The sequence below is a fragment of the Sprattus sprattus genome (assembly GCF_963457725.1).
Source record: "Sprattus sprattus genome assembly, chromosome: 7".
NCBI lineage: Eukaryota > Metazoa > Chordata > Actinopteri > Clupeiformes > Clupeidae > Sprattus > Sprattus sprattus.
Window position 1 is genome coordinate 33,509,250 of NC_137926.1, and position 18,424 is coordinate 33,527,673.

The window sequence follows — 18,424 nt, forward strand, 5'->3', positions numbered from 1 at the left end:
TTTTTCCCCTAACAGAATGGAAAACAGCACCATTGTCAGAGTGAAATGTAAAGACCAGAAGAAATATGTGTTTTCTCCAACAACATTTACATTTGAATAATTTTTGGAATGTGGTGAGGGTTTAAAACATTAACTTTAACGAAATAAACACTTATAATCTCTTGTAATGTTTAAATCATGTGTAAACTTTTTAATTTAAAGGACTGTTGAGAAACATTACTGCCTAAATTACTACATTACTGCCTTATTTATTAGGGTTAATGACTACATTACTGCCTTATTTATCAGGGCCACTTTCTTATTATAGTTTGTTTGTAGAGCTGTTTATCTATCCTTTGGACATGTGTGGGTGTGTGTATGTGTGTGTGTGTGTGGGGGGGGGGGGTCAAGCATTATGGCACTTAATAATCTTTGTTGCACTTTAAGTGGGATGGAGGGGGCTGGGGGGGTCAAGCACTGGTGTCACTTTTACCTCTTGTGCACTTTTCTTGAAAACCTGCTGCTACTAAGTATTGTACCCCAAACACAATTTCGTTGCCTTTTTTTTGACAATGACAATAAAACTCTTGAATCTTAAAATAGTTTGTCTTCTAAAGTTGCCAGGAAATTTGACCTTCCGACAATGGACATTAAAGTCTTTGATGAGTCAAGGACCGAGGTTGACCAGGAAGCTTTGAATACTTGATGAAGCAGCCAGATGTTCCTGTCCTGGAAATTGTTATCCCAGAGACAACCTCTGAAGGTAAATGCAACTTACTTTTACACTTTACTCCAACACAATTGTTTGTGCCTCCTGTTGATGCTTGCCCTCTTTGGCTGCAGTATTCAGCTGGTGTGTGTATGTGGGAAAGTGTGTGTGTGTGTGTGTGTGCCTGCTGTGTATGTATGTACCTTCTCACATGAACCCCGGGCAACTGGCACCGTGCGGCAGCCTCCAGAGCTGGTGTGTAAATGTGGGCAAGTTTTGAGACATGTAAATGTGGGCGCTTTGAGACAACTTTAGTTGTGATATTGCGCTATAGTATAAATACAGGTTGTATTGTATTGTATTGCATTGTATTATGATATAAAGAAGGACAACTGTGCATTTTTTATTGTGTGTCATAGATTCTTTTAGCTCAGGCTCCCTTGCTGATGCTGAGGCTAGTTCCGGGTCTGATGACACTGTGATACTGACCCGTAGTCCAAGACAATTGAGACGAGGAGAGGAACGTCGTCTTGCCCAAGTAAGATTCAATAATTTTGTTTTGGATGTAGGCCTACAGGTGTATTTTAAAGTCATTTGTCGGTTTCTCATATTTGTTTAATGTTGAACATCATTAATAGATGGTTGAAGGCTTAATCTTAAAAGGAAGCCCAGGAGGGGACAAGATCATGAATGAATATGCTCGAACAAAGTGCCTATCAGATAGCAAAAGGCGTGACCTGGTCAAGATATTGGTTGCTCATATGACAAATGAACATGGGTAGGTTTTTAAGAAATGATAATAATAATAATAATGATGTTGATGATGATTATGATTGTGATGATTATGCCGGAGAGAAGGAGAGTACAGTAATTATAAATGGTTGGTTATGATGCTATGGGTCCTAATATGTATGTATCGTGTATCATGTGTGTGTGTGTTTGCAGTACAAGCCTGCCTCGGCGTGTGAAGGAAGACTACGCACTGGGTATCATCTCCCTCTTCCCCTATTTGGCTGACCCAAGGAGCAAGCTTGGCTATGTAATTAGCTTTCCTCTGTAGTCTTTTTTTTAGAATTTGGTTGTATAAACCTTGATTTAATGAAGTGTAATTATCAATGCATTTATAACTACTTTACTCTTGTAAAACATACAGTAAGTACTCTTTGTCTATTTGTTATATTTGTCATAGGAACATTATTACAACGCATATGATGGCAGTGGCTATTTGGCATGGCAAATTAAATCTCTACAGAAAGAGGCATCAGAGGGACGAGTTAAGCGCCCACGACCATCACAAGGAGGTGACCTATTTAAGTTATTGTTGTAACACATAATAGCTAATTATCAACTTCCACTGCCACCTTGATATAAACATTGTTATTTTTCTAATATATACATGGGTTCTAAATTTTTGTTTTCTCCTGGCTGCGCAACACCAGCTGCGCACAACTCAACCTCTGATTGTTGGAAACCGCTGTCGGTCAAAAAAATTAGCTCACGTGGTTGGCTGCCAGTGTCTTGCCCCTCACAACATCGTGTTTATAAACACGGTGAACCCATGTATACATTCCCAAATATATATATATTTTTTTTACAGATGAGACAGTGACAGTATGAGAATTAAAAAAAAAAAAAAACACAATTTATGGTTACATTTGATTATCTCTCATAGCTAATATGGTCACCAAGTGCAGGGACTTGTAGTTTAAACTTTGGTTTAATCAAACACCGTTTGTAGTTTTGAGAATACTTTGATATCTGGGAAAAACAGTAAGTAAGTGCATATTTTATGTATATTTTTGTTATTTCAGTTGGGCCATCTGTTGATAGAGATCCTTGCAAGGAAGGCAATTGGTTGAGCGATGAAGGCCAGTGTAAGGAAGCAATAGCTCTGATGAAACACACAGCTGATGAATCGGTGGTGAAGGAAAAAATTAGGTTAACCCTAGTCTATCGCCAGAGGATTCTGCGTGACACTGACAAGTCAACTGAGATTATAGCCATTTTTCCAAGATTCATGGACATACCAGGCCTGGTTAGTCTTTACGTATTCTTACAAAATGTGAATTCCTTTGTGATACTTCAGCTGCATTTTATACATCACTGGTTTCTCCACTGTTTTGTAGATTGAGCAGGATTTTGCACTTCTCTTTGGTGACTCAACCTCTGCAAAACTAATGGAGAAATGGTCCACCAACATAAAACCAAAAGTCATTGCACAGAGCCGTGGCTTGACACAGACTGGGGAGCTCCAAGACCTAATCCAGAATGCTGTTGCTAGTGAAGTTAAAGAAGGTAACAGTAATGACTGCAGAAAAATAATTAACAAAAAAATATTACCTAACAAAAATAGTCTGGTGAGTTTAGGCAAAATGGCTGCAAAAAATGATTAACATATTAGACAATGCTTTTCTCATAATTTAGGGCCTAATAAAAAAAAAAAAGCAAGGAGCCCAAAAAATTAATGGGGGGGAGCCCCTGAAACGGCCACGCCCACTTTTTAAACCTGAAATTCTGTATATCGGCTCCTGGAGGTCGCAGAGAGTTAGTTTTGGGCTTAAAAGATGCGGAGATACCACATTTATATTAGTGATATGAACAAACATAGGCCCTAAAACCTTTAGTTGTTGAGATATTTGTGAAAAACATTTTTTTGTATCACTCGTTGATGTTTTATGCCCCCAACGGAGTCTTCCAGGCATTGCCTCCAAGATTGACGTTGGCAAGGTAAGAGGCCTAGAGCATATTTTAAGATGGCAAAAAGTATTATAACTCATTTTGAAAGGTTTCAAAAAGTTAAGTTGTATATCCATTAAAATAAAGCCAAAACTAGCTGCAAGGGCGTTTCTTAGCTGGAAAGATACTGCAGCTGGCTAGCTAACTGTTAACTCATTTGATAAGCTAGGTCAGCTAGCTGTTTAGATTACCTCAAATGCAGTCAACCTTTTAACATTGGGTGGATCTGATCAGCCTCTTTATGCCATCAAGAACATGATACAGTGGGCCATGGGAGAAGAGTTTTCTCATTCATACTTTGCTTTCATGGGTGGGCTGCACCTTGAGAAGGTTTCTCTGGTCTGTGTTGGCCAGTTGATTAAAGGAACTGGCCTGGATACCATCTTAACATTAGCTAGTCTGAACATCACTGGTCTGACAACTACTGTGTGTGACGTGAATTCAATAAAGAAAGCTAGATACTGCATTCAAATCTTGGCTGTGGTCCTGGCCAAGAAAAGAGATGAGGCATTCAAGGCTAAACAGCTAGAGGACCACAGGTTGATTTGGAGTGATTGGTTGGCCAGTGAAAACGGCGCTATGTTTGACTACTGGACACGTCCTTGAAGCAATCAAGAAGGTTCTCATCTTCATCAGATCCTTTCGGGAGGCCAACTTCATCATGATGATCTGTGCACTTGAGTATGGAATCAGATCAATGCCATAAATATTTTGTAATCTGTAATATAGATTTTGTATATGTAACATAGATTTAGGGCCTGATTTACTAACAGGATTGCGCCCATTTTCTGGCGTAAAATAGCGGTCGTAACGAAAAACGGTATTTACTAAGCTGGCGCAGCGCATATTAACGCTTTGAGGGTGTGTACCTGCAAACAGGTGGGATGGTTCGGAAACGTGGGTGGTAACGTAGGCGTGTAGCGCTATTTAATGGGAGGAGTGCGCCTAATGATGAACTGCGTGGTATTTACTAAACTGCCCGGCGAGCGCACATCTCTGATTTGCACGCTAATTCTCCGCCTCATAAAAGCACGTCTTAACCATGCGCATTTCCACTGAGTCTGAAAACGTTGATATGGCAGCAGCAAGGCAAAGACATAGACAGAGACAGCGAACAGAAATATTTGTTTCAACTCGTATAATTCATATATTCATATATATGAAATTAAACTTTCCGAACGTAATTGGAGAAATTGATCGCACCCACATGCAAACAGTCCCACCTTCAATCCGCGAACACGTTTACCGAAACAGAAAGCACACATATTCAATGAATGTCCAGGTCATATGTGATGCCAACATGACCATTACTTACGTGGTAGTGGTCTGTCCATGACAGTTTTATCTTTCGGAATAGTGTCATTTATCCATGATTGAGCAACGGTGATTTTGGAGAGGCCTGTCTACTTGGTAAATGTATTTGTTTCAGTGGGGATATATTGTAGTGAACCCATGTCCCTTGTAGAACGTATTAATCTCGCCATGTACACATATATATTGTTATAATAGACAGTGTATGCATTAATGCCACCAATAGCATATTATTTATAATCGTGTTCTTTTAAACATCTCGCTGTAGATGATGGCGGGCAAAACAACAATATAACCCATTGAATCAGGTTCAGTGATTGAGCGAACGTGAACCAATACATCTATCTCGCTATCTATTCGCTATCTATTCGCTGAACCTTAGTTTTTTCTTCCTCGAATCTCCATGGTGGCAGTAACTTGCTGGCAAGTTCTCCAGTCTTTTAACGGCGCGCTAAATAATGATTGCCCAGCGCGTATCTGGCTTGATAAATATCACGGAAAATGCGGGGAATCACCGTGCGTTAATGTGCGCCTGGCAAAGATGCGTTCGCAAATCAATCTTAGTAAATCAGGCTCTTTAAAGGGCGGAGTAAGCACAGTTTGCCCAGCGCAGATCTGGCTTGATAAATACCAAGTAAAATGCGCAAAAACACCGTGCGTTAATTTGCGAACGCAGATTAAGAAGCGCTCGCATATTAGTAAATCAGGCCCTTAGTATCTGTGAAACCATCTACACTTTCAAAACCTATCTTCACTTTCGAAATGTATTTACAGATACAGATTTAAAATACGAAATGTATCTACACTTTCAAAAACTATCTACACTTTCAAAAACTATTTACACTTTCAAAAACTATCTTCACTTTCAAAATCTATTTGCAGATACGGATTTCAGTTACGCATTACGGATAGGGATACGGATTTCTGTTACGAATTACAAAATCTTTTTGGCAATGTCTTTACTGCCTTCCTAAAGAGCCAATCAGAGCTTTTGGCAGATTTTCTAAAGCGCCAATCAACACATTGTATCCTCTACTGACTAGCCAATCAGCGCTAGCTTGCTGGCAACTGCTGCTGGCCCGCTCATTATTCAATAGTTATAACCTAAAACTGCCACCGCTCTGCCTAGGGAGAGATCTGGGGTCTCCCCCGCACGGTTTGAATACAATTCGGTGTACGAACACCGTGGGGGAAGTTAAACAAGCATGCCTTATGTCTGGCCCAAAGGGCTGATGAACACCTGTACTATTTAGTTAATCTTAGGCTCTGGCGATTCAGAGGCTGCAGAACGCATTGCAACTAAGAAATTGGTCTCATATATCTCTTCCACTGAGACGCTAGAAAACTCGCTTCCACACAAAATACACAATAAAACGTTTTCAAGGACTTCAGAAAAGGGTTACAAATAGCCTACCCCAAAGTGCCATGAAAAGAAACGAAAATGACATTACAAGGTGGTTTTGAAATCAGGCTGGTCATTATCCAGCTGTTGAGGATGCATATGCACTTAACGGTATACCCCCACCATCACTTTGCATGTGTCTGGAGAACAAGACAATAGCAGTCTGTCTGCTAAATGCTCTCATCGTGATAATTGGTCATATGAATACTGTTCATTGTTAACTTAATTAAATGTGAATAGGAGATCGGTCACGAAAATGCTAACGTTAGCTTTCGTTAGCTACCAAAGCAGATCCTAATATCTTCCATACAACGACAAGGATCTTTGAAACAGGTGTAACGAAGTGTGGAGTGAAAACCACTGACTATGATTGTGCGTTTTACAATGACTTTATTAACAACTCCAAATATAGGACTTCTTACTTGTGCCATTTCTCGGTCTCAGATCCATGACTGCTGCATACACCGTTTCACTCAACTTTCCCAGTTACCATCAAGCTAGCGCCGCTGATTGGCTAGTCAGTACAGGATACAATGTGTTGATTGGCGCTTTAGAAAATCTGCCAAAAGCGCTGATTGGCTCGTTAGAAAGGAAATAAAGACAGTGCCAAAAAGATTTTGTAATTCGTAACAGAAATCCGTAACTCGTACTTGAAATCCGTATCCGTCTCCGTATCCGTAATGCGTAACTGAAATCCGTAACTGAAATCCATATCTGCAGATAGATTTTGAAAGTGAAGATAGTTTTTGTAAGTGTAGATAGTTTTTGAAAGTGTAGATACATTTCGTATTTTAAATCCGTATCTGTAGATAGGTTTTGAAAGTGTAGATGGTTTCACAGATACAAAATCTATATTACAGATTACAAAATATTTATGGCATTGATCTGATTCCATACTTGAGCAGCTCATCCCTCTTTACTTTGCACTAGATCCTACACACTATGCCAGATGGGCATCAGTTTTTCTTCAGGATCTCAAAGAGCTGAAATGGAGAGACCCAGGGTTGTTCAAGGAGTTTCTATCTGGCTCTTTTGCAGTAAACACCAGAGGTAGCCCATTCTCGAGGATTGCATGTGATCAGAAGCAAGAGCATAATATAAAGGTCATCAAGTCTGACACTGGGTACATCGATATCATCAATCGGGAAGATCAGGGATTCTTCCGGAAACTCAAACTTGCCCTTCCCGAAATCCAGCGCTACCTAGCGGAGGTCAAAGGTCAAGATCTCACACATGGGCACAAAGAAATGCTGGACTCCTTCAAGGAAACGTTTGCAAGCCACACTCTCAAGGTGTACCAGGGGATCCTTACCAACCCCTTCAAACAGGCTCAGTTCATGAGGTTGAACTCATCAATTGTCTTCCCAGATGTGGTAACTAAAGATGCCATCCTTGTCTTTACTGTTGGCAAACCTCAGCATGATCAGTTTGTGCAGGAGCGATTCGTCTACGGTCAGAAGGGTGTCAATGCGAACATCTCTAGAAATGCCCTGAAACTCCCGGGTTCTGGTGCAAGAGTCCAGCTTGCTAGCCCTAGAATCAAGCCACATAAAGAAACCCTTACAAAGCTTAAGGAGGCCTGCAGAATGAGAGAAGTTGTGACAAGGAGGCTCTTTGGTGGTGAACTCACAGGTAAATCTAGTTGATATCTTTTCAAGGTAAGTGAATAAGTGTATAAGTGAATAGGTATTGACAGTGCAAATTTAGTTATGGTTAAACTATTAATTTAATTTACAGGTTTACCAGAAGCCCTGTCAACAAAGGATGGAGACATTTATCATGGTCAAAAGTCTCAAATTCTGAAGGACATTTGAGTAAAAGTTCAATCTATAGCCTCAGAGGGACTTGTGATCGATCTATCTGTGCAAGTGAGAATTCTGGCTAGGTCCCTCACTAAAGGCTTGACATTCCGGGACTTTATCATCAAAGTGTTGAACAGCATTGCCAAGATTGGTCATGAGAAGGGAGCCAATCGTATCGACATTGTGGCTGACTTCTACCAGATGATGAGCATTAAGTCTGCGACTAGGAAGAATCAGGGATCAGCAGATAGCTCACAGATGGCCTTTAGTGAGAATGACCAGGTTCCAGATTCCAAGCAATTCTCTGAAGCTTTCCTGTCTAATCAAGACAAGAAGGTCGCCTTGAACTTAATGTTCGCCAGAATTGCTAAGGAACAGACATGGAACTGGAGCAAGGAGTTCAGCATCACCTACGGCAGGAAGGTCCTTGGGTCAATTCAAAGCCTGGATGAAATACACAAAGTTCACAGAGCTCACTGATGTATTGAGAGGGCTAAGTTGCTGCCCTAGTAATGAGACCGTTCAGAACAGCATGGAAGTCATTGAGCCCTGGGTAATGAGCTGGTACAACAAGGCTGTATTTGCGACTGTACAACTATAGATGGGCTCAGATTCCAGCTGTTCAAACACACAGCTAAAGAGGAACTGCGGGACCTGCCCCCAAGTCGAGGTGCACTTCTACAGCATATGCTGAGAAGTGCATTCCAGGCAGGGTGGCTGTGGGGGAACAGCCTTCTTCAACTCCCTTGTCCCCTGGTTGTTGAATGGGGATGGATTGCCGATGAGGAGGAACTGTTCATCAAGTGGAGCACAGTTTCCATAGGAGATACATTGTCTCGGGTAACAGGGGTGTGAAGCTGCAGAACAAAAAAAATGCACCTCTTGTTCGTGTGCTGCCAGGGAGATGAAATGTGTCATTTATTGCAAGTGCCAAAGCAAGTGTTCCAATCCTTATTGATGTCATTTACATTCAAATAAAAGCTTACATTTTTGGACTTTCACTTGGTTTACATTGTTTCTTAAGTGGTTGTTGGGTTCCTTATCTTCTTACAAAGAGCCTTAATCAACTAAAGCACTAGTGTGCCCCATGAGTATATTTAGAGCTTTTGCCAAAACAAATGGTATGGCTTTCATTAGCCGATTTACAGAAAAAGGTGGCTTAGGCACTGATAGATTCAGTTATAAAAAAGGGTTTTTCACAAATATCTCAACAATTAAAGGTTTTAGGGCCTATGTTTGTTCATATCACTAATATAAATGTGGTATCTCCGCATCTTTTAAGCCCAAAACTAACTCTCTGCGACCTCCAGGAGCCGATATACAGAATTTCAGATCTAAAAAGTGGGCGTGGCCGTTTCAGGGGCTCCCCCCCATTCATTTTTTGGGCTCCTTGCTTTTTTTTCTTTATTAGGCCCTAAATTATGAGAAAAGCATTGTCTAATATGTTAATCATGATTTGCAGCCTTGACCCTATTTTTGCCCCAAACTGACCAGACTAAAAACCCAAGTGTTGGTGGTGAATGGATAAAGTCCACCACTCCAGAGTATCCTCTTACTTTTATTCCTGTCCTCCTTAAATGTGAATGTACACCAGAAATAATGACTTCCGTCGCATAGGTCACGTAGGTCGCTTTTGGTGTTCATAGTTACTGTTAATGTAATGAAACAAGTTAAGATAGGCTACTAAACTGTTGGGATGAAGGCTGAGCATTTTCAGCCAAGTGAAATTTAAACAAATGGCCTGGTTATCATCGCGCACTGGCGTCTCTTTTAATTTCTCAGCATTCCAGTTTAATGCGCTGCTGAAGCGACTGATCATAACCGCTCTCTGATTGGCCGCGGTTGCCCTGCTACGAGAACGCGCAGGTACTCTGGTTTAGGCAACTCGGGGTAGACAAACCAACATCTAAATCAGCGTTGTAGTACGGATTAACCCCGGTCAAAGTAGCCAGGGTTTGTCAAACCCGGTTTACCAAGTTAACCTTGGGTTAGTTCTAGGTAGGTTGAACTACGTTCGTAGTATAGGCCCCTGGGGTCGTAGACTACTTCATTTGTTTTATATGTACATGTTGTCTGTCTTGTGCAATCCAGGTGGGGACAGTGACATGTCGTCCATACTGTTGCTGGTCCACCTTCAACCACCCTCCAATCCAGGGCGCAAAAGGCCAGGAAGGATTTCAGCTCATCAAGCCTGTGATCATCTGGTGAAATTCATCAAGGTGAAGTTTCAGTCTTAAATAGTTTGGCCTTGGAGCCCTTGGAGGGTGTTGAGAAGGAGACAGCTGTGGGGGGGATCTCAGTTGCAATTACTACAGAGTGTTCAGCCATATCTACTTGCTGCTGGACCAAAGAAAAGTATGATCCAGTCTTACTACATTGTTGTTGACAAACAGGCCTTGCCATGCAAGTCCTCCAATTCACTGGCTGCATTCGATGAGCTTTTTAAAGCTCATTATGTTTTCGGTACCACTTACTGCCATGAGCTCACAAATGTGTACACTTTCTTGCAAACAACCATCTATGACATAGATGTTGAAATTACCAAAGTCAATCCAAGAGTGGCTGAGCTTAGAGCACGAATGCTGCAGTAACAACACAAGAGAAGAATGATATGTTTCATTTGTCAGAAGAGTCATGCTAATGTTAATGGCCTCATACGGCACTTCAAACTTGTTCATGGTCTTTGTTCGGGCAGAAGCCTGAAGTTATAATGTGGCCAGAGAGGCTGTTCTCATGTATATCATAGTTTTTCAGGTTTGAGAAAGCATCTCAGTAAGTGTTGTACAAATGACAACTTGAATGTTGATGAGGGGGAATGTTCCACCTTCACAAACTTCATTTCATCCGGGGAGACAGACTTGCCAGATCAGAGTTCACCTTCAGAGTCTGTACTACTAGAAAGGCACATAGCCAAAAATTGTGCAAATATTGTGGCAGAACTTAAGCGTGTTGGCAATCCAGTGACTACTATTGATTTAACTGTGAGTACTGTACAGGAAGTAATTGGAGACCTTGACCGTCTAAAACAAGTACATTTGAAAAACAGTCTTGACTTACAGGAGCCAATGAAAAGTGTTGTTGATTCAAAAATTGATCAGTGTTTTGAGAATGTATTGGATCCTTTCCTTCCTTTAAACACTGAGAGTAAGAGAATGAAATACTTTTCTGAGAAATGGGGGAAAATTGATCCAGTTGAATATGTTCTAGGAACACGATTTGCTACACGTTTTATCAGAACAAGTGGAGGCTATGGCCAAACCATTGTCAAGGATAAATTCATATACATACCAATTCTCGAGACGGTGAAGTCTATTTACCAGCACCCTACTATAAACGATATGATGGCTAGAGACCCCAAACAAATGGAAAACTTGCTGTATGACATACAAGATGGAGAATTCTTTAAGGATCATGACCTCTTCTCCAAACAAGTGCACACTGTACAGTTGCAATTATTTTTTGACGAATTTGAATGTGCAAATCCATTAGGATCGAAGCGGGGAATACACAAAGTTGGCGCCATCTATTTTACCCTGAGAAATGTGTCGCCCAAGTACAACTCGAGTTTACTGAATAATCATTTGGTTTCGTTATTCCATGCCCAAGATATCAAAACATACGGTTTTGATAAGATACTAGCACCCCTTGTGAAGGATATCTCAACAATTGAAACGCAGGGAATTCAGCTTCCTCAATTTGATCATACCATCTATGGGACCATTATTCAAGTGACTGGTGACAACCTAGGTCTTCATTCTTTATTTGGCTTTGTGGAATCATTTAGTGCTAGGTACTGTTGCCATTTTTGCTTACTGGAAAAGGAGGATTTTCAGACAGTATTGAGTGAAGATAGTCCCAAAATATCATTTCGAACTAAACAGCTTCAGTATGAGCATTGCCAGAAAATGCAGACCAACCCCACGCTACCTAATGTGATGGGAGTTAAAAGGTCTTGCCCTTTGAATTCTTTGAAATAGTTTCACACCAGTGCAAACTTCTCGGTTGATATTATGCACGACATATTAGAGGGCGTTGCACAGTATGAGATGAAATTACTCATCGAACATCTCATTGATAATTACACCACATCAGCAGAAGTACAACGAAGAACTCAAAGTTTCAACTATGGTTTCACAGAGCAAAAAAACAAACCTCCTGGACTAAAAATATCTGATGCCAATGACTTGGGTTTAAACGCCAGTCAGAGCTGGTGTCTTTTGCGTCACTTTCCAATTATGTTTGGAGATCTTGTGAATCCCAATGATCAGCACTGGTACCTTTTTATTTTGTTGCTTCAGATTGTCAACATTGCTTTTTCTTCAGTTGTATCCCAAGGCATCACCATATATTTGAAGCACCTAATTTCCGAACACCATGGTCTGTTCAAGCACTTGTTTCCTAACAAAAGGTTGTTACCTAAGCATCATTTCATGGTCCATTATCCCATGTGTATGCGTAAAATTGGGCCCCTGTTACATACATGGTGCATGAGATACGAGGCCAAACATAATGTTTTTAAAAAACAGCTGAAAAGTTTTAAAAACATTACTAAAACTTCAGCCAAAAAACACCAGTGCATGATGGCTTACTTGTGGCAAACATTTGATCCAAACGAGTTGAAAATGGGTCCTGGCAAAATGGTCTCCTAGAATGAAATGGAGTTTGGTGGTAAGGTGGCAGAAAAACTTGAAGTACCAGTTAGGGCCAGGGTTCTGAAAGTTAAATGGGCCAAGGTCAATGTAAGAATGTTCAGGCCGGAGTTGGCTGTTTGTGTGAGAACTGATAATGAGATGCCGGTTTTCCATGTAATCAAGAATGTTCTCATCAAAGATGAGCAGGTTCTCTTGATGACAGTTGCTCTTAAAACACATTGTTTAGAGGAACATATCCATGCATACAAGGTTTCACATACCACTGGAGCACCTTTTGTGTTGGACATTAAGACTCTAATGTACAGGAATTTTGATGTACTGACGTCATATGGTGCTGATGATGATTTGTTAAATGGTACCTTATTGTTTTATGTAATTGTGATTTCAAATGTTTTAGTCTTTATTATTTATTTTAGTATTTATTATTTATGTAATTGCATTGTAATTTTTTTAATTTATTCATTCATTTATTTTTTATTTACTATTTTAATGTACTATTTTATTTTCCTTTTTTATTAGTTTTACAAGAATTTTATTGGAATTTGTAAGTAACTAAAACTAACTAAAAATAAACAAACACATGGGAATACAATTTGTTGATTTTGTATTGGTTACTTTGGAGAGAGTTAGTTTTTAACTCTTTAACTGATCATAAACATCTCTTGATGTAGAGTAAAAAAAAAAGGCAGAGTTAAATAAAACTACTCACAATAGAGTTAAAAAATTGTCAGAGTAAATGAAAACGACTCACAATAAAGTCACGTTAACTCTGAACTGAGTATATTGTATGAAGAGTAGGGCTGTAACGATACACCTACCTCACGATTCGATTCGTATCACGATTCTTGACCCACGGTTCGATACACCCCACGATATTATTATTATTATTTTTTTTTTTTTTACCTCGCGATTTTTAAAATATATTTTCTAATTCACATTAGAATAAGTATGAGCTATAAAAAAATGAAGAAACAATTTATAACCAAATATTGAGGTTTTTATTACTCAAAGCAATGCTGTTGAAAAACATTCAACAAACTTTGGAACCTGTTATCTATCTGCAGAGCAAATGTCAGGCTCATACAAAAACATTAACGTGAATTAATTGATGCTAATACCTAGCGCGGTCTCTATAGGATTTCTAATATACGTTAGCATTAAGCTAACGTATTTTCTACCACAGTAAAACATGCAATACTATGTGATTGTTTTTAGAAAACGAATGTTACGTGATGAGATTACTAAAATGTAGTCTGCATGTCTGCTCAGTTTAGCAGTGCTACCCAAGCAAAGGTTTGAAAAGAACTTCAAGCTTCAGACTTTCTGTTAGGGAAACAGCTTTCTATCTGCCAAGCAAATGGCAGGCTCATGACAACACGCGCAACCTTTGGGAGCATGAACTGCACTGAGTAAATTTTGCGCAACAATTAACCCCAACGCTGAAGCAAGTAGCCGCCTTTACTAGCGAACCAAACTTTTTGTATCAAGTGACCGCTGAGGGCATGTCGCGGTTCTGCCTCCTCGCATCGCGATGCAGGTTCGTGACCCAGAGTGTCGCGATTTCTCGGTTCGATCCAATATCGTTACAGCCCTAATGAAGAGTAAATTTCAAAACACTCTAATTTGAGTCTGATGGCACCATGCAGAGTAAAATACTTACTCTAAATGGAAGAGAACTTACTCTAGAAAAAATACTCTTTCAAAAGAGTAATTTTTACTCTTTTTAGATAGGGACCAAATGTTATCTGTGGCAGAGTAAAATTTTCTTCAATTTGAGTAAATTTTACTCAGACAAATTTCCTGTGTATATATATAACAGTTTACTATACGTACGGTGACCAGATTTGAGTTTGTGAAAAAGAGGACACTTCAGCGGTGGCAAAATGTGTCCACACACATAGGCTTTACAGTATGTTCATGTATTTATTGACCCTTAAGAACACTAAGGTGCAGAAACAGTACTGCCTCAATAGGCTATTGGCAAGTTAAGGCCTACTTTGTACTGAACGTTTCCATTGAATCTTTAAATTGTAAGATTAAAACAAAGTGCATGTAGTGGCATTTAGTCCAGTGCTTATGTGGCTTTCAGTGGTTCTTGAATGTAATTTCAGAAGATAAATCAAGTGTTAAAAAACATTTTCAATTTGTGTTCATATGTTAATGCGATAATGATGAGAATTTTTTTATATGGCCCCATAATAGATATATTTCTTTTTTTTAGAAGTTGGTCATTACACATACGCCCCATTGACCGCTTCAGCCCACTGTTGCGACGTGCCAATGTCGCTGCCATATATGTGAGGTGAAGACTGTCCTGTTAATACACGCAAGTAAACGATGGAGCGCTTTTTTTCTGGATAAAAAGCACGTAAGCGTTTACATTTCAAAACCGATTTCACTGAGTCGTTTTTATATTCAATGGTTTATGATCTATGTGGAGTACCCAAAAAAGTTTTGTCTCCATGTTACTAAGAATCTTGATCGTAAGGTTATTAGCGCTATAGACATGTTCTTGTGCTCCCACAGCTTCACTTTGAAATACTGAAAATAAATCTAAACTATTAAGAAAGTGCATTTTTAACTACTAATATTTGACCATCATTTAGAAAAATGGAACAGAATCAGAATAAATGGCTACACTAGACACTTTTCAATCCATATTGTGACCGACCTGTTTTCAGTAGATTGAATCTTTCCCAACAGTCGAGGATACCTCAACAAGTAGGCATGACAGTGCTTGCAGGTCAGGTGCTTAAAAATTGAACTGGGTATCATATTATACAGCTCTTCAGAATGTTCAGTTGATTTGAATGGGCCACCCCAACGTTTGCAGGTCTTTCATTTCTTTATATTCACTGCTGCGAAAAAGAAATTACCATCAATGGCAACGGGTTTTGTGCTTCTAATTCACATCTTGCATATCATTCTGCAAGTAGTCCTGTCATTTAACATCAGCAAGAAATGGGTTGCTACGCAACACCTGAAACTTTAAAGTTCTATTTGCCTGAAGAACTATTTTTTCTAAGCGGAAATCACAAAACGGCAACACAATCGTTTAAGAGGTATTTTGGAGGGATGTCTTCTATCGTTTTGGTGAGTAACTCTATAATAAGCCAGATGATGTATAGTTTGGAGGTCATTATATAAAAATAACTCGATTGGATTTCAAAATAAGAGTATACCGTGGCTTAAATGGTATAGACAAATCTCTCCTGGTAGACACAGTTCTACTATTGCACGGTATATACCGTCATACAGCCCAGCCCTAGTTGTAATGAATATGCTCACAATATAAAGCCGTTACTTCAGTTTTTGGGTTTTATTTTGGACATTTTATGGTAAGCTAAGCTTCAAGAGAAAAAAAAAGAAAAAAATAGCACAGGTTCATAGAGATGAATAGGATTGAACTTTCTTACCTCTGACATAGGTGTACCCCAGAAGTCGTTTCGGAAGAGGTTCTGGAGAGGTGTTGAAGGCCGGAGGTCTTTGTTATCCAGTATGGCAGAGACATCATCAAAAACAAATCCACAAAACAAGCTGTTCCCGTAACAAAGCATCACCAGCCCGGTCAGCAGACAGATCTCCTTCCATGACACAGCAGACATGGTTGACTACAGCCTTCACCGAGGACTGAAGATGTGTACCCAAAAAGAAGAGAGACACTTAGATATTTATTCACTCAAATCATTTTCCCCCACTCTGTGGAGTCACACTAAAAAGAGGTTCAGAGTACAGTAGACACACAACTAAAGGAATACACTCTTATTCTATATTTTGTGTCCATGCAGATTTGGGTGGTTGTTGCCTTTTTGTGAAGAGAAAAAAAGGAAAAGAGCATAATGGCCCACCTTCTACTGCATAAATTAAGCAACTTACCTAGTTACTTACCCAAGTTACCAGGTAAGTGGAAATGACACACAAAATCATTTATTTTGTGAATTTAAACATGCAAAACCACCATCACATCAACTACTAACAACCAGTAGAAGCAATCACCTACATACAGCAACCACATACTGTGATGCTAGAAAGTGTATGAACCCCTCTCTGTACATTGGTGTTAATCTGCATGAATATTGCCTTAATGTTACCAGACCTTAAAACTGAAATTCACCGAATATGTATGCACTTAAAACTCACTTTTAGAGTACTTATTCAGCCTATTCCTTAATTTAAATTACTGTAGTGTGAAAAAGTACGGGCACCACTCTCTCCATGAACTACTGTGAACCTTTCCATGAGCTGTTGATCAGATCCGCCTAACAGTTGGGAGGAATCCTGGCCTATTCATCCACAGAGAAGAACTTCAATTCGGGAGGTTAATGGGCTTTCTTGCATGACCACCCTGCTTTGTGTTCTGTCACTTTGACTTGTGCTTGAACCATTCTTTGGTAAACTGACGAGGATTGACGACATTAAAGGCAGGCTTTTTTTATTGCCAAGGCTAATTTTCTTCAAATTTAACAATATATTAACTGTTTAAAGTATACTATGAATATAAATACATACAAAACACTTGGCTTCAAACTACAGCTTCAAACTTTTAAACTTCAAACTAAGAATATTATATTAACTGTTAACAACAGTTTTTAGCTTAAATAAATATAAATAAATACAAAACACACACACACACACACACATACACACACCCTCTTTACAGACTACAGCTTCAGCCTTTGGAGTCAGACATGTATTATTTAGTTTGCATTTATTTCATGAAATTTCACAATTTTCTGATTTGTTTATACCTATCTTTTCTATCTTGTTTAGGTAATGTTGTTACTTGAACACACCGAGCGCGTGAAAGTGTACTGCTCCTTTAAGAGTCTATGGCACCGGTACCTACCGTTTTAGCTTTGCCGTCATCACCACCGTTTAGTTTTTACTTTTTAGTCTTTAGCTCTGCCGATGACTCTTGCCTTCTCTCCCCTCTTTACACGAAACTGTTTTGTTGCATTTGCTGCACGTCGCGGTGTTTGAATCTTTTTGTGCGAATCACAGCCACACTTTTGACCGTTTACCTTTCGCTATTTTCTCTGTTTAAAGTTCTATCCTCCAGTACCTACCCCAACCGAAATGTCACGCAGATTTCGGTGCCTGAGCCGATAGAAATTAATAACAGCAACAAATCATGCAGCTAAATGAACAAAACTTACGTAAAATGTTGTCTTATAAACAGGAATTATTTCAGGCTGCAACATGAAACACGGAGGCTGGTTTCAAAACAGTAGAAAACTAGCAATAGCTAACTAGCAGCTATCGCTAGTTTTCTACTGTTTTGAAACAAGCCTCCGTGATTTGTTGTGTTATTAATTTCTATCGGCCCAGGCACCGAAAGGAAGCACCGAAATCTGCGTGACATTTCGGTCCGGGTAGTAGAGATGCGCGGTTGGCGGTTGCACCCGCGGACTCCGCGGTTAAACCGCGGATCGGGCGGGTGACGTGACAAAAATTAATATTTTAATTAAATTCGGGCGGGTGGCGGTTTACCCAACGAAATTCAAAATATCTACACATTGTTAAATGTCGTTACCTACATCCAAGCACATTTTTAAAATCATCAAATTTTCATCAGGCAGTAAATTGGCCTAGTTCCGTGTATGCATACAAAGCAAACAAAGGAAGCAAAAAAGTTCAAATTAAGTGACGATGCCTATCATGTCCGGTCTCTTTGCAACGCCGCAAACCTGCAAGCTATGGGTCAGCTGTCAGTATTGGAAGAAGCCTTACCGTGTCGTAGATGAAACTGCCTGGTTATTTTTGTTTCGTTAGGCTATTAGTTATATTTTAAAACAGCCAGTCATTGTAGCCTACCACTCGTGGAATAAGGAAT

At 39.6% G+C, this 18,424-nt stretch overlaps 1 protein-coding gene across 1 annotated transcript in view; it reads right to left on the reverse strand.

The window, feature by feature from the left end:
* tmtc3 (transmembrane O-mannosyltransferase targeting cadherins 3) overlaps nucleotides 1-18,424 on the reverse strand; it is an 86,121-nt gene that overhangs the window by 54,929 nt on the left and 12,768 nt on the right. The window contains exon 2 of the mRNA XM_080842949.1: nucleotides 16,008-16,221. Within this exon, the coding sequence (XP_080699075.1) occupies nucleotides 16,008-16,196 (189 nt within the window). The 5' untranslated portion in view covers nucleotides 16,197-16,221. The remainder of the gene's footprint in view (nucleotides 1-16,007; nucleotides 16,222-18,424) is intronic.